The sequence below is a fragment of the Carcharodon carcharias genome, chromosome 2 (genome assembly GCF_017639515.1).
Source record: "Carcharodon carcharias isolate sCarCar2 chromosome 2, sCarCar2.pri, whole genome shotgun sequence".
Taxonomy (NCBI): Eukaryota; Metazoa; Chordata; class Chondrichthyes; order Lamniformes; family Lamnidae; genus Carcharodon; species Carcharodon carcharias.
Window position 1 is genome coordinate 13,848,884 of NC_054468.1, and position 13,935 is coordinate 13,862,818.

General features: G+C 44.7%; 1 protein-coding gene across 1 annotated transcript; it reads left to right on the plus strand.

The window, feature by feature from the left end:
• Positions 1–854: 854 nt before the first annotated feature.
• LOC121292556 (extracellular calcium-sensing receptor-like) lies at positions 855–10,278 on the plus strand. Its single transcript, XM_041214680.1, has 5 exons — positions 855–1,127; positions 2,992–3,831; positions 3,954–4,181; positions 9,160–9,283; positions 9,374–10,278. The coding sequence occupies exons 1-5, from the start codon at positions 870–872 to the stop codon at positions 10,276–10,278; spliced, it is 2,355 nt and encodes a 784-aa protein (XP_041070614.1). The 5' UTR covers positions 855–869.
• The last annotated feature ends 3,657 nt before the right edge of the window (positions 10,279–13,935 follow it).

Below are 13,935 nucleotides of genomic sequence, written 5' to 3' on the forward strand. Positions count from 1 at the left end.
ATTTCCGCATCTGTTGATTTATTGTTAGAAGATTTTTTATTCTCTTTGATTTTCTTGTGGTCCCACTCTTCAAATAAGGCTCGCGGACAAAGAGGGAGCAGTTCTACTTTACTTTTTTGCCAAACTCCTGTCAATGTAGTTGTGCCCATTAATTGAACCCGGAGTTCAGGATCGACGGGTTCCTCCAAGTCACAGCCGTGCTTTGTGGTAAAACACGTCAACTAACTTCCGTTCAAGCACTCATTTCAAATTAGAATAGGGGATCCACAGGTTAATCTACACAGGCACAGAAAGAATTACATTTAAACATAGCATCCCAAATTCTCAGCTCCTTCCAGCGCCCTTTGGGGCCAGTTGAAGTCTGGTCACTTGTCCTATAGGAAAAACTGCCGTCACTGTTCCCAAAATAGGATTCCACCAAGATAATGGTCTGTTAATTATTTTGATGGGGATGGTTGAAGGGCAAATATTAACCGGGTCACCAGGCGAGCTCTCATGCTTTTTTTTTCTCGACACTATAGCTCCATTCGTTCTTTCCGGAGGAAGACAGCAGACGTTGCGTTACGTTAACTGTGTTCCTCTCCGCAGATGCTGTCAGATCTGCTGAGTTTTTCTAGCTATTTTTGTTTTTGTTTTTATATAAGAGAGCAGACGACTCAGTTTATCGAATTGAAAATACTGCACTTTCAGTAACACTGTCGCTCCTCAGTCTTGTCCAATCATTCAGTTTCTAACTAGGCCATATTATTAATTGTCAGCATGTATGGTAATAAAAAATGCTCAGAAATGATCGATTCACCTTAGTCCTAATCTGCAAATACTTCTGTCCTTACAGTTTTGAATTTCGAACGCTCCGTTTCATACAGGCAATGATTTTTGCTATCGAAGAAATAAATAAGGACCCAGATCTCCTTCCAAATCTTACGCTGGGCTACAGGATTTATGATTCGTGCAATCTGCCTCATTTTTCCGTAAAAGCTGCTTTCGAATTGATAAACGGTCAGGAGCCAACATTTTCAGACCAGTCCTGTCTACAATCCTCCTTGGTTCCTGCCATTATTGGTGATTCGGGATCGTCACAGTCTTTGGCAGTAGCGGCCTCAATCGGTCCTTTCCGGATTCCCATGGTAAGATATTTTTGCCGAGTTGGTAAATCATCTCAAAGACTTCCCTCCATGATCATGGAGTGACATTAAATCGACTATAGTGCACTGGCTGCAGCATTGTTTAACATTCTTGCTCCTTCCATTTGAAGGAAAAACGTGTTTAGGCTTTCCATAATTTCCACTGTAAAAGAATAATTTTGTTCTGTGCTAACTAATTCAAACGACGTGCCTCCAACCTGCTGTTATGACATGTATTGTAATCACAAGAATGTTTAATTTAACAATTGCTTGTGCAGTGAACTGTGGGAAATGCTTTCTCTCTTTAAGCAAATGCAATCATTAAGAGGTAACCGTTTAAAATTGTACTTTCTCCCGTTGTGCAGCTTTGGTGCAGATTCATAATTCGCTTCTGTACTTAACCCCGAACCAAGTTAAACAAACTAAGTACTGACCTGCACGCATGCACTGCGTTAAGTAGTTTATTTGCCTGTGAGTAATTTATTTGCGATTAAATATGGCACCATTTCGAAGTGGAGTAGGAGAGTTCACCTCTGTGTCCAGACGAACATTTATTCCTCAAACAGCATCGTCAACTTCAGCTGCTTCATCGATGACCTTCTTTCCATCCTAAGGTCAGAAGCGGGCGTTGCTGGCTGTTGATTGCACAATGCTCAGCACCGTTCACGACTCCTCAGGTACTGAAGCAGTCCATGTGCAAATGCTGGATAATATCCTGGCTTGGGCTGATAAACGGCAAGTAACTCTTTCGAGTACAAACCCGTTTCCATCTGTTTCAGATGAAGTTACATTGTTTCATAGTTTGCCATTGTGAGATTTGAACTCTTGATCTTGGGATTACAAACCCAGTACCATAACCACTTGGCTATTTAGGCCAAGCCCTAAACGGCAAGTAAGATTCACACCATGCAAGTGCCAGGCAATGACCATCTGCAACAAGAGAGTATCTAACCATCACCCCTTGATGTTCAATGGCATTACCATCACTGATTCCCCAAACTATCAAAATCCTGGGGATTACCATTGACCAGAAACTGAACTGGACTAGCCAGATAAATACTAGTGTTACAGGAGCAGATCAGAGCCTGGGAATCGTGCGACAAGTAACTCACCTCCTGACTCCCCAAAGCCTGTCCACTATTTACAAGGCACAAGTCAGGAATGTGATGGAATACTCTCCAATTGCCTGGATGAGTGCTGCTCCCACAACACTCAAGAAGCTCGACACCTCCCAGGGAAAAGCAGTCCACTTGATTGGCACCCTATCTACCAGTTTAAACATTTACTCCCTCTGCCACTGATGCACAGTGGCAACAGCGTGTGCCATCTACAAGATGCACTGTAGCAACTTACTAAGGCTTCCAAATTCATCCACAAGGGCACCAATCACATGGGCACATAACCACCTGGAATTTCCCCTCCAAGCCACTCACCATCCTGACTTGGAAATATATCGGCTGTTCCTTCACTGTCACTGGGTCAAAATCCTGGAACTCCCTCCCCAACAGCACTGTGGGTGTACCTACAGCATATGGACTGCAGCGGCTCAAGTAGGCGGCTCAAGGGCAACTAGGGATGGGCAACAAGTGTTGGCCTTGCTAGTGACGCCCACATCCTATGAAATAATTTAGAAAAAGCTAAAGCTGAGCACCTGGTCATTATCTCAATGATCTTTGTGCGAGTTTGCTGTACTATGCCCCTCCTTTCATTATAACAGCGCCTACACTTCAAAAGTACTTAAATGGCTGTGAAGCACTTTGGGACATCCTGAGATCGTGACAGGCGCTATGTAAATACAAGTTTTTAATTTTCCTTTTCTCTACAAGCTATGATTGATTCCCCTGTTTTCTGTTTCCAAATATCGCAGATTAGCTATTTCGCCACTTGCGCATGTCTCAGCAACAGGAGAGAATTCCCCTCGTTTTTTCGAACGATCCCAAGTGATTACTTTCAGGCGAAAGCTTTAGCCCAACTCGTCAAGCGGTTTGGATGGACCTGGATTGGGACGGTTAAAAGCGACAACGATTACGGTCATTTTGGGATGCAGGCGTTCACGGAGACCGTTCAGCAGCTTGGAGTTTGTATTGCTTTCGCCGAGTCTTTCCACAGATCGGATTCGGAAGAAAAGTTACTTCATATTGTTCACATTATACAAACATCCACTGCGAAAGTTGTCGTGGCGTTTCTCGCCCAAAGGGATATGGCCATTTTACTGAAAGAAATTGCACGACAAAATATATCAGGTGTACAGTGGGTCGGGAGTGAAGCCTGGATCGCAACCTCGCTTCTCCAGCCAGATGAAAGTAAAAGATTCGTTACTGGAGCCATTGGGATTGCGATACGTAGCGTGAATATCCCAGGATTCAAGAACTTCTTAATGCGCCTTCATCCGTCTGTTTACCCTGGGAATCCTATAGTGGAAGAGTTTTGGGAAAAAGCGTTCCGTTGTAGCCTGAGAACGACAGAAAACTATACAGGCAGCAGCACACCGTCTGTCATTCAGAGCAATCAGTGCACTGGAAGAGAGAGCCTACAGACAGTGGCCAACACCTATACAGATGCATCTCAACTGAGAGTTACCAATAAAGTTTATGAAGCTACTTATGCTGTAGCGCATGCGCTTCAGAATATGTTTTCATGCGAAAATGGTAAAGGCCCATTTGTGAATGAATCTTGTGCAAATATTTCAAATTTTCATCCCTGGCAGGTAAGTAGGAAACTAAGCAACTCTTCGCAAATGACTCGGGAATATTCTGTTGAAAATTAACACTGCTTGCACGTAACTTTAACTGATTTCTATAATGTTCACTTCCCTATCTCTTTTCGAAGCTTTTGCATTACATGCACGAAATAAATTTCACGACTAAAATTGGAGAAAGGGTAAATTTCGACGAAAATGGGGACTCGGTGGCAACGTACGATATTGTAAACTGGCAGCTGAATAGTGAGGACGATGCTGTTGTTCTGACAGTTGGGCATTATGACGGATCCGCGTCCCCAGGAGAACAAGTCATGATAAATGAAGGATCGATTGTTTGGAGCGGTGGTCAAAGCAAGGTAATCGGTGAAAAGGTGGCTGAAGGTTTAACACGATACATGTTTAGGTTTAAAGACGTTAGTAATGTCCCGACGATTTAATCCGAGAGCTGCTCTGCCCGCCGAATCAAAGGAGTTTTGAACGGCTTGCCGCATTTTACGGCCCCATCCCAACCGCAACCGGGCCGTTGTGTCTGTGTCTGTGTGAGTCTGTGTGTGTGTGTGTGTGTGTGTGTGAGTCTGTGTGAGTCTGTGTGTGTGTGTGTGTGCGTCTGTGTCTGTATGTGTCTGTGTGTGTGTGTGTGTTTGAGTCTGTGTGAGTCTGTGTGTGTGTGTGTGAGTGCGTCTGTGTCTGTATGTGTGTCTGTGTCTGTGTGTGTGAGTGCGTCTGTGTCTGTATGTGTGTCCGTGTGTCTGTGTGTGTGCGTATGTGTATGTGTCTGTGTGAGTCTGTGTGTGTGTGTGTGTGTGTGTGTGTGTCTGTGTGTGTGTGTTTGTGTGTGTGAGTGCGTCTGTGTCTGTATGTGTGTCCTTGTGTCTGTGTGTGTGCGTATGTGTGTCTGTGTGAGTCTGTGTGTGTGTGTGTGTGTGTCTGTGTGAGTCTCTCTGTGTGTGTGTGAGTGCGTCTCTGTGTGTCTGTGTGAGTCTGTGTGTGTGTGTGCGTCTCTGTGTGTGTCTGTGTGAGTCTGTGTGTGTGTGTGTGTGCGCGTGCGTCTCTGTATGTGTGTCTATGTGTGTATGTGTGTGTGTGTGTGTGTGCGCGTGCGTCTCTGTATGTGTGTCTGTGTGTGTGTGTGTGTGTGCGTCTCTGTATGTGTGTGTGTGTGTGTGTGTGAGTGCGTCTCTGTATGTGTGTCTGTGTGAGTCTGTGTGTGTGTGTGTGTGAGTCTGTGTGTGTCTGTGTGAGTCTGTGTGTGTGTCTGTGTGTGTGTGTGTGAGTCTGTGTGTGTGTGTGTGTGAGTGCGTCTCTGTATGTCTGTGTGAGTCTGTGTGTGTGTCTGTGTGAGTCTGTGTGTGTGTGTGTGTGTGATTGCGTCTCTGTATGTCTGTGTGTGTCTGTGTGTGTGTGTGTGTGAGTGCGTCTGTGTCTGTATGTGTGTCTGTGTGTCTGTGTGTGTGCGTATGTGTATGTGTCTGTGCGTGTGTGTCTGTGTCTGTGTCTGTGCATGTGTACCTGTGTGTGTGAGTCTGTGTGTGTGTCGGTGTGTGTGAGAGTCTGTGCGTGCGTGTCTGTGTGTATGAGTCTGTGTATGTGAATTAGTGTATGTGTCTCTGTGTGTGTGTACGCACACGTGTATCTTACGAACATAGCAACAGGAGGAGGCGGCCATTTCCCCCATCAACATCCTGGGGGTTACCATTGACCAGAAACTGAGCTGGACTAGCCATATAACTACTATGGCTACAAGAGCAGGTCAGAGGCTGGGAATCCTGCCGCGAGTAACTCACTTCCTGACTCCCCAAACCAAGTCCGCCATCCACAAGGCACAAGTGATGGAATACTCTCCACTTGCTTGATTGAGTGCAGCTCCAACAACATTCAAGAAGCTTGACAACATCCAGGACAAAGCAGCCCATCCAATTGGCACCACTTCTATGAACATTCACTCCTTCCAAACCAACAAACAGTAGCAGCAGTGTGTACCATCTACAAGATGCACTGCAGGAATTCACCAAGGCTCCTTAGGCAGCACCTTCCAAACCCACAACCACTACCATCTAGAAGGACAAGGGCAGCAGATATATGGGAACACCACCACCTGGAAGCTCTCCTCCAAGTCAAATCACCATCCTGACTTGGAAATATATCGCCATTCCTTCACTGTCCCTGGGTGAAAACCTTGGAACTCACTCCATATCAGCACTGTGGGTGTATCTGCACCACATAGGGAGGCGCTAGCATCGTGGTAATGATCTGAGGAGCTGGGTTCGAATCCTGCCAGATGGCAGAATTTGAATCCAACAAAAATTTGGAATTAAGGATCTAATGCTGACGATGAATCCATTGTTGTAAAAACTGATCTTGATTACTAACGTCTGCTGTCCTTGCCTGGTCTACACTTGACTCCAAACCCACAGCAATGCTCAATTAGGGATGGGCAATAAATCCTATAAATAAAAAAAAACATGGGCTGCAGTGGTTCAATAAGGCAGCTCATCACCACCTTCTCAAGGGCAGTTAGGGACAATTAATGCTGGCCCAGCCAGCGATGCCCAAATACTGTAAAATGTGTGATTTGATCTGTATTTCAAATCCATTTACTCACCTTAGCTGCAGTTCCCTTAACCAACAAAAATCGGTTTTGTTTTCAACATGAATGCTCAAATTGACCCACAACATTTTGGAGAGAGAATTCCAGATTTGTACTACCCATTATCTGAAAAAGTGCTTCTTGATTTCCCTTCTAAGTGGCCTAACTCTCGTTTTGATATTATGTCCCCACGTGTTCGATCCTCGGGCGGAGCAAATAGTTTCTCGGTATCTACTCAATCATCAATCCACTGTCTCCAAGTGTTTGCAGAATCAAGTATGCCATTAGTTTGATGAATTATCGCAGGGAGGCACAGAAATAAGACAAGAAAAGACAACAGTTTTAGGACAATTTTAGGAAATGTGGGTAAGTATGAACCAGCAAAGAAGAATGACACTAAAACCGCAACATGGCGAGTTAGAGAGGGACAGGGAAGCAAAGGGTGGGAATAGTGTTCCTGGCTATTGGTTAGGAGAAAACTTTAGAGGCGTGCAGGAAATCACGAGGGATTTGACGTTGTATTTGTAACGCAGCGCAGGAGGGCGAGGGTAATTGGGAAAATTGCCACAGCCCAGTGGAGCATCTGATTATAGAATAGAAGTGATATTGTTGAAAAGTGATAGTTAAGGACTATTTTATTTATGTAGCAGGAACCAGGAATCTTGACTCATCTGTTTTCTCACAGATGCCATAGGAAGGAACATAATGGAATGGGTGCAAAATATTCAGCAAAAGGCGTGTGAGCCTCCTAAAGTTATACTTCACGTGGAAGAAAATGGCAGAAAGTTGTCAGTCTTGCGAACCAGGCTTGAGGGGTTAAGCATTAGGTTACAAAGCGTCACCTCCCAAGTAGTAATTTAAGGATTGCCCCCGGTCCAACATAGGCCGTTTAGGGATTAATTAATTAAAGAAGACCAAGTGTACATTGATGGATGGGATTCCATGTGTAATGGTACTTGGGCGAATTGAAGTTTCGTATCTATATGCAAATTTGCAAAGAATTAGAAATCAAATTGGAGGAAGCGTGGCTATTATTTAAAATGGAGGTGCATGGTCTTGGAGCCTAAAGCGAAATGTGCAAGCATAATATTCCTGGCCCTCAATTTTTCTGGTGCGATTGAAAAGATAAATAGGAGGAAAGGTGCCCTTATTAATAAAAGTTACACTAAGGAAAGTTGTTACTATTGGTGGCGTTCGAACAAAATCGGTGTGGATATTGATAGTTGCAGCAGAAGGAGGAGAGGACAGCGAGGTCACGATAGTGAAACCAGTCAGCTCTATAAATGAGCTCAGTTGAAGTTGGGGGAGGGGGCGAAGAAAGTCGGCTTCAGCCTTGGAGATAAACCGGAACCAGGAAGTTTAGATTTTATGTCAGGATGTTCACTAAAATCCTTATCCTTAGTTTGCTAAATCACTTTACATTGGATTAAGGTCAATTAAATATTGGAGAATGTTCTTCCCTGAAATGTATTAGTGAATCAGTTGTGTTTTCACAACAACTCAGTTAGTTTTATTATGTTGCCTCCAGTTGTAAACTTTCATAACTTTCCATGGTGCCATTTGAATAGACGTGATGGCCTCTGGGTTACTATTCTCGTCCATGGCCATTACACTGTCTAAACTGAAAGAGTTGTCGATATCGGGTGAGTGGCGCGCGGCACAATAAAGCCACATAAACCTGGCGGTGATGTACTTAGAGCACAATTTGAAAGACATTCCCTAGGCAGGAGAGTCGTGATGGCTTCGTCAAGAGCAAAACTCCTCAAAGTAGGCTCCTTCCAGACTTACCTGGAAGACAGTGAGGCTGGTGCACCCTCCACCCCCTCCATTAAATCGCTCACATTGTAATGTTTTGCTGTGAGGTTCTCCATGTCTGCTTCAGGGAAGCTGGGAAACTAGCCAGAAAAGGCAAACAGAGTTGCATCAAATCTCCAACCAGCTCCTCAGGTAGGGGGCTTCCAACATACACACACACGGAGCATTCAGCAGATGTCAAATTAGGGGCAAAAGGCAAGGAAAGATGGGTGGTGAGTGTAAAATGGACGATAGTGAATCGGCGGCCAATATTACAATGTACATGGGTGTTTTATCCAATCGAAGCCAATATTTGCTTACACAACAAAGATTGCGGAGAGCTTGCACAAAGATTAGTGGGATGAATGGGTCGATGACAGCTTAACGCTGAGAATTATTAAATAGCGCATTTTGAGAAATGAACGGGGAAAGGAAGTGCAGTACACGCCGAATAGCAAAATATTCAACAAAATGAAGAGACAGAGAGATCTGGGGCGCAGGTACATAGGTGTAGATTTGTTTTAGTTCATTCACGGAATGTGGGCGTTGCTGCCATTTATTGCCCATTCCTAGTTGCCCTTGAGAAGGTGGTGAGCTGCCTCCTTGAACAGCTGCAGTCCCTGTGGTGTGGGCACACCCACTATGCTGTTAGGAAAGGAGATCCAGGACTTTGACCCAGAGACAACGATGGTGTGAAATAAGTGATTTCAATGAATAGAAGATTGGGAGAGATGTAAAACGGGCTGTCGTTTCGCTATCGCCCACAGTCAAACCTACAGTGCAAAATCTGTTCCCAATGTGTTCAGAATTTCTGAGCAAGCAACAGATCGCAGGACATTTTCAAGAAGTGTCTGTGTCGCGTTGCATGTGCATGTTGCAAAAACTCCGAATGAAGGACTAATATGTTAGTGGAGCAAAATGGAACTATTTGTCATCTTGTTATTTGCCAAAAGGTCCCTCGATCAATTTGCTCCGACAGTTGCTCACCCGGAACGAGGAAAGCTGCACGAAAGGGACAGCCGATTTGTTGTTTTGATTGCATACAGTGTGCGGAAGGAGAAATTAGTAACACCACAGGTATCTATGGACATAAATAATTATCTGATTTGCACGCACTGCTTTCAAATTTCTGTTTAATCAAATCTAATTCCTGTTTCCCCCTTCAAGATTCAATTGATTGTATCAAATGTTCCAGCAATTCCTGGCCCAATGCAAACCAAGACCAGTGCCTAGAGAAGGAGCTTGACTATCTTTCATTTGTGGGCATCATGGGAATCGTTTTGACCACTCTGGCGTTGGTTGGAGCTTTCGCCACAGCAACTATTGGCGGGATTTTCTTGTTTTACAAAGACACCCCAATCGTGAAAGCCAATAATTCGGAGCTCAGTTTCCTCCTCCTCTTCGCACTGACTCTCTGTTTTCTGTGTTCTCTTGCATTCATCGGCCAACCGTCTGGATGGTCTTGTACGTTGCGCCACACGATGTTCGGTATTATTTTCGTCCTCTGCCTTTCTTGCATTTTGGGGAAAACAATTGTGGTGGTGATGGCATTTCAGGCGAAATTTCCCAGCAGTAACGTGGCCAAATGGTTCGGTCCTGTGCAACAACGCCTGGCTGTGTTATGTCTTATTCTGGTACAATGCTTAATCTGCATCGTCTGGCTAATGACATCACCGCCCACTCCTGTCAAAAACACGAAATATTTTAAAGAAGTAATCGTTCTGGAATGTGATGTGGGATCTGAAGTAGCCTTTTACTGCGTCCTTGGTTACATTGGATGCCTGTCTGCTGTTTGCTTTGCTGTGGCATTTCTAGCTCGAAATTTGCCGGAGAGTTTCAATGAGGCTAAATACATCACATTCAGTATGCTTATATTCTGCGCTGTTTGGATATCATTCATTCCGGCTTATGTCAGCTCCCCTGGCAAGTTTACTGTAGCTGTGGAAGTGTTTGCTATTTTGGCATCCAGCTTTGGTTTACTTTTCTGTATTTTTGCTCCTAAATGTTATATAATATTGCTGAAACCAGAGAAAAATACGAAAAAGCAATTGATGGGTAGGGTGCTCTCTTAAAGGTTCTGAGGAACATTCGCAAAGGCTAAGACATAACATAGGAATGCTCCTTTCCGCTTCGGTTGGTAGATGCTTTGACTTCACATTTCAATATGCGGATAAGGAATGTAACTGAGCAATACTTGTACCGTATCTATGTATGCATGCCACATATGTGTCTTCTTTTGTTAGCATCCAATAAACATTTGCTTACCCGTCCCCCCTGCTATGCTGTTACATTTTTCTTTATTTGTGCAAAAACATCAATAAAATGTTGAAAATGGAGTAAAAAAGCGATGGAAGCAGATTCAATAGTAACTTCCAAGACGAAATTGGACAAGCACTTAAAAATAAAATAAATGCAGACCCACGGGGAAAGAACGGGAGAGTTGAACAATTTGGCTACTTTTCAAAGAGCCGTCACAGGCAAGATGGGCCGAATGGCCTCGTTCAGTACTGTGTGAGCCCATGAGTCTCATTGTATTTATCTCAAATAAACAGTTTTTGCTCTTCGTTCATTGGTATAAATATTTGCTTTTAGTAAACAATACCTACATTATTTGTCAGGTGAATATCTCAATGCATGACCGGCGCTGACTCGGTGGGCCGAAGGACCTTTTTCTGTGACCCATTAATAGCCACACATTTTTTTGATGTGCCTCAATCCGGAACAATGCAGCAAAGGCAGACAATGCAGTTTTATTATCTGTTATTTGCTTATAAACGTTAAGTGGCCTGTCTTAGTGCTCGTCACGATTTAAAGAATACATCTGGAATAAATCACTAGCCCTTCGGGAACGGTCTGCAAGGCTGAGCTGAAAGACTGGCAAAATGATGCTGGAAGGCAGTGGGGATGGGTTGAGGGGGTGAAGGGGTGGGAAGGGGGTCGGGGAGATATTGGGGGCGTGCCCGGCGGTATCCTACCACCATGATATTATGCCGGTGGCGGGAAAGGTGGCGTAACTTCCGCCCTCCCAGAGCCCAATTGAGCCACTTAAAGGCCAATTAAGGAGCACCTCCCGCCTCATGGCGGATGGCGGGGTAGGGTGGGGTGGAGGTGGGGGCGGTGATTCACAGGAGCTGCACACTGTGACAGAGCAGCCAGTGAAACCTGGCGACGAGCCAGCTGCTTTATTTCCACTCCATGGCCCACGGGGAAGCCCCTCCAGCGGCACATCCATTGCCTCATGCGCCACTCCCCACGCCCACCACCCCGATTGCCAGGGTCTGCCTGGCCCTGGTGTCCCTCAACCGCAATTAACCCTCTTTGAAGGAAGGCTATTGTGGAAGTATATTAGTATTCGGGTTATGTTAAGCAGCTCACCAGTTAGTCGGTTACCCGAGGTACAGGACAATAAATGGACTGCTCAAGCTGCTGATGTGCCAGCCCTTTGGGCCAACAGGCGATGAGAGTTGGGAGGAGGGGAGGGGAGGGGTGGGGGTAGCTACTCCAGCGACGAAGTTACTTTGCCCTACAGAGGGATGTGCCTCTCCACGTCCCGCCGCCAGCCTAAACGGGGCCACCTCCGCAGTCGGCCACAGCGGCGGATTTACGCCGTCTTTGCAAAATTTGGGCCCAGATTTCCTCCCAGCTTTTTGTTGCACAAAGCCAGGAATTATTCTCATATACGTCAACGTTTTCTTCATAGTTTTCAGCAACAACGAAAGAACTGCTCATCCTCAAAATAGCCCACAGCGGAAATTACTGAAGTCCCCAGGCTAAATTCCATTATTAGTTCAACACTTTACAAAGTCCGGTATATCAAATCTTCACTTTTCCTAGATAATGTTTCCATTCCTCAGGATGGAAATACAACACTTAGAACCTGTGGAAGTATATTAGTATTCGGGTTATGTTAAGCAGCTCACCAGTTAGTCGGTTACCCGAGGTACAGGACAATAAATGGACTATATCTCCAGAAAGAGCCGGACAGTCAGCGGGTTTAGCAGCATCTGTGGCGAGAGGGATGTAAGTTTAATATTGCAGGTCGACCATCTTCTCGGAAAAAATTGCGACAGGGAATCGCGTCCTTCCATGAAGCAGGGTAGGAAGAAGTATAACGGAGGCAGCTGCGAACGTGCATGGACTGTTAATTGACAGTCAGTTCCCAGAGATGGGGAGAGAAAGTCCAGAAAGGGAATTGGCATAGATAGACCATGCGAAGGTAAGATATTCTTTATCACCAGTTTTAAATTATACAAAACATCACATTTTCAAGTCAAAACGAACGCAGTGAACGAAAATGGTCATTGTGAAAATAAGTTGATCCAGGTGGAGGAGTTTGGGTCTCATAAGCCATCCTGCTGAACATTTGCATCATTACTTTTCCCAGGTTTTTAAAAATTCGTTCATGGGGCGTGGTCGTCGCTGGCTGGGTCAGCATTATCGCCCATCCCTGACTGCCCTTATTCAGAGGGCATTTTAAGAGTCAACCATATTGCTGTGGGTCTGTAGGCCATACCAGGTCAGTTTGAGAGCCTTAGCTGATTTCCTTTCCTAAGGGACATCAGTGAGCTTGGTGGTTTTTTTTTATTACAATAATTGACAATGGCTTCATGGTCATCAAACTTTTAGTTCCAGATGTTTATTGGATTTAAATGTCACCATCGACCATGGTGAGATTCGAATATGGGTCCCCAGAGAATTACCCTGGGTCTCTGGGATACTAGGACAGTGATAATCCCACTATGCCACCACCTGTGCTATTTTAATTGCTAAACACATTATCTTTAAAACTAGCCAGAAACAGTTTCTATTTCATTCTCCTGGTCACACTATTACAACTATTTTGGATACTGTAGCACAATATGCATGGGAATGGTGGTGTGGTGGTGATGTAACTAGACTAGTAATCTAGAAGCCTAGACTCATGCTCTGAGACACGAACTCTAATCCTACCATGGCAGCTGATGAAATTGAAATTTAATTAAAAATCCAGAATTAAAACGTTGTCTTAGTAAAAGCTAGTTTAAAAATACTTAGACTTAAAACTTAGTTGTCCTGTTAGTGAGTCCAGTTTTTACACCAATCCGGTAATTTTAGACAACTTTTTAATTCTAGATTTTTAATTTTAGTGAGTGAAACCTGATGTCCTGTCCATGTCAAGGTTACATGTGGCTCCAGACATACAGCAACATGGTTGAGTATTAACTACCCCCTGAAATAACCTGGCAAGCCTTTCAGTGATCTTAACTCACCACAAAAAAGGTGGAAAGAATAAAACCTGATGGACCACCTGGCACTGATGAAGGCACACCCGGCCCAGCCGACCCTGCAAACTTCTCCTCACAAACATCTGGGGACTTGTGCAAAAATTGGGAGAGCCCCAGACTAGTAGAGCAACAGCCTAGTAAGTCACACTGACCAAATGAAACCTTGCAGCCAATGTCCAGACCATTCCATCACCATCTCTTGGTATGACATGTCCCACCAGCAGGACAGATCTAGTGGAGGTGGCACTGTTGTCATTATAGAGTTGGGAGGGCATACTCAACATTGACTCTGGAGCCCATGAAGTCTCATGGCATTAGATTAAATCTGGGCAAGGAAACCTCCTACTGTTGACAATTTACTGCCTTCCTTCAGCTGATGATTCAGTGTTCCTCCAGCACTTGAAAGAAGCACTGAGGGTAGCAAGGGCACAGCATGTAATCTGGATAGGGGACTTCAATGCCCAT

What these genes read in the sequence shown, in the direction of transcription:
- LOC121292556 (XM_041214680.1), top strand. Translation starts at nt 870, where the DNA reads ATGATTTTTGCTATCGAAGAAATAAATAAGGACCCAGATCTCCTTCCA. An exon ending in GTCCTTTCCGGATTCCCATG is followed by an intron (nt 1,128 to 2,991) that starts GTAAGATATTTT and finishes CAAATATCGCAG; the next exon opens with ATTAGCTATTTCGCCACTTG. An exon ending in GGAGCGGTGGTCAAAGCAAG is followed by an intron (nt 4,182 to 9,159) that starts GTAATCGGTGAA and finishes ATTTGCCAAAAG; the next exon opens with GTCCCTCGATCAATTTGCTC.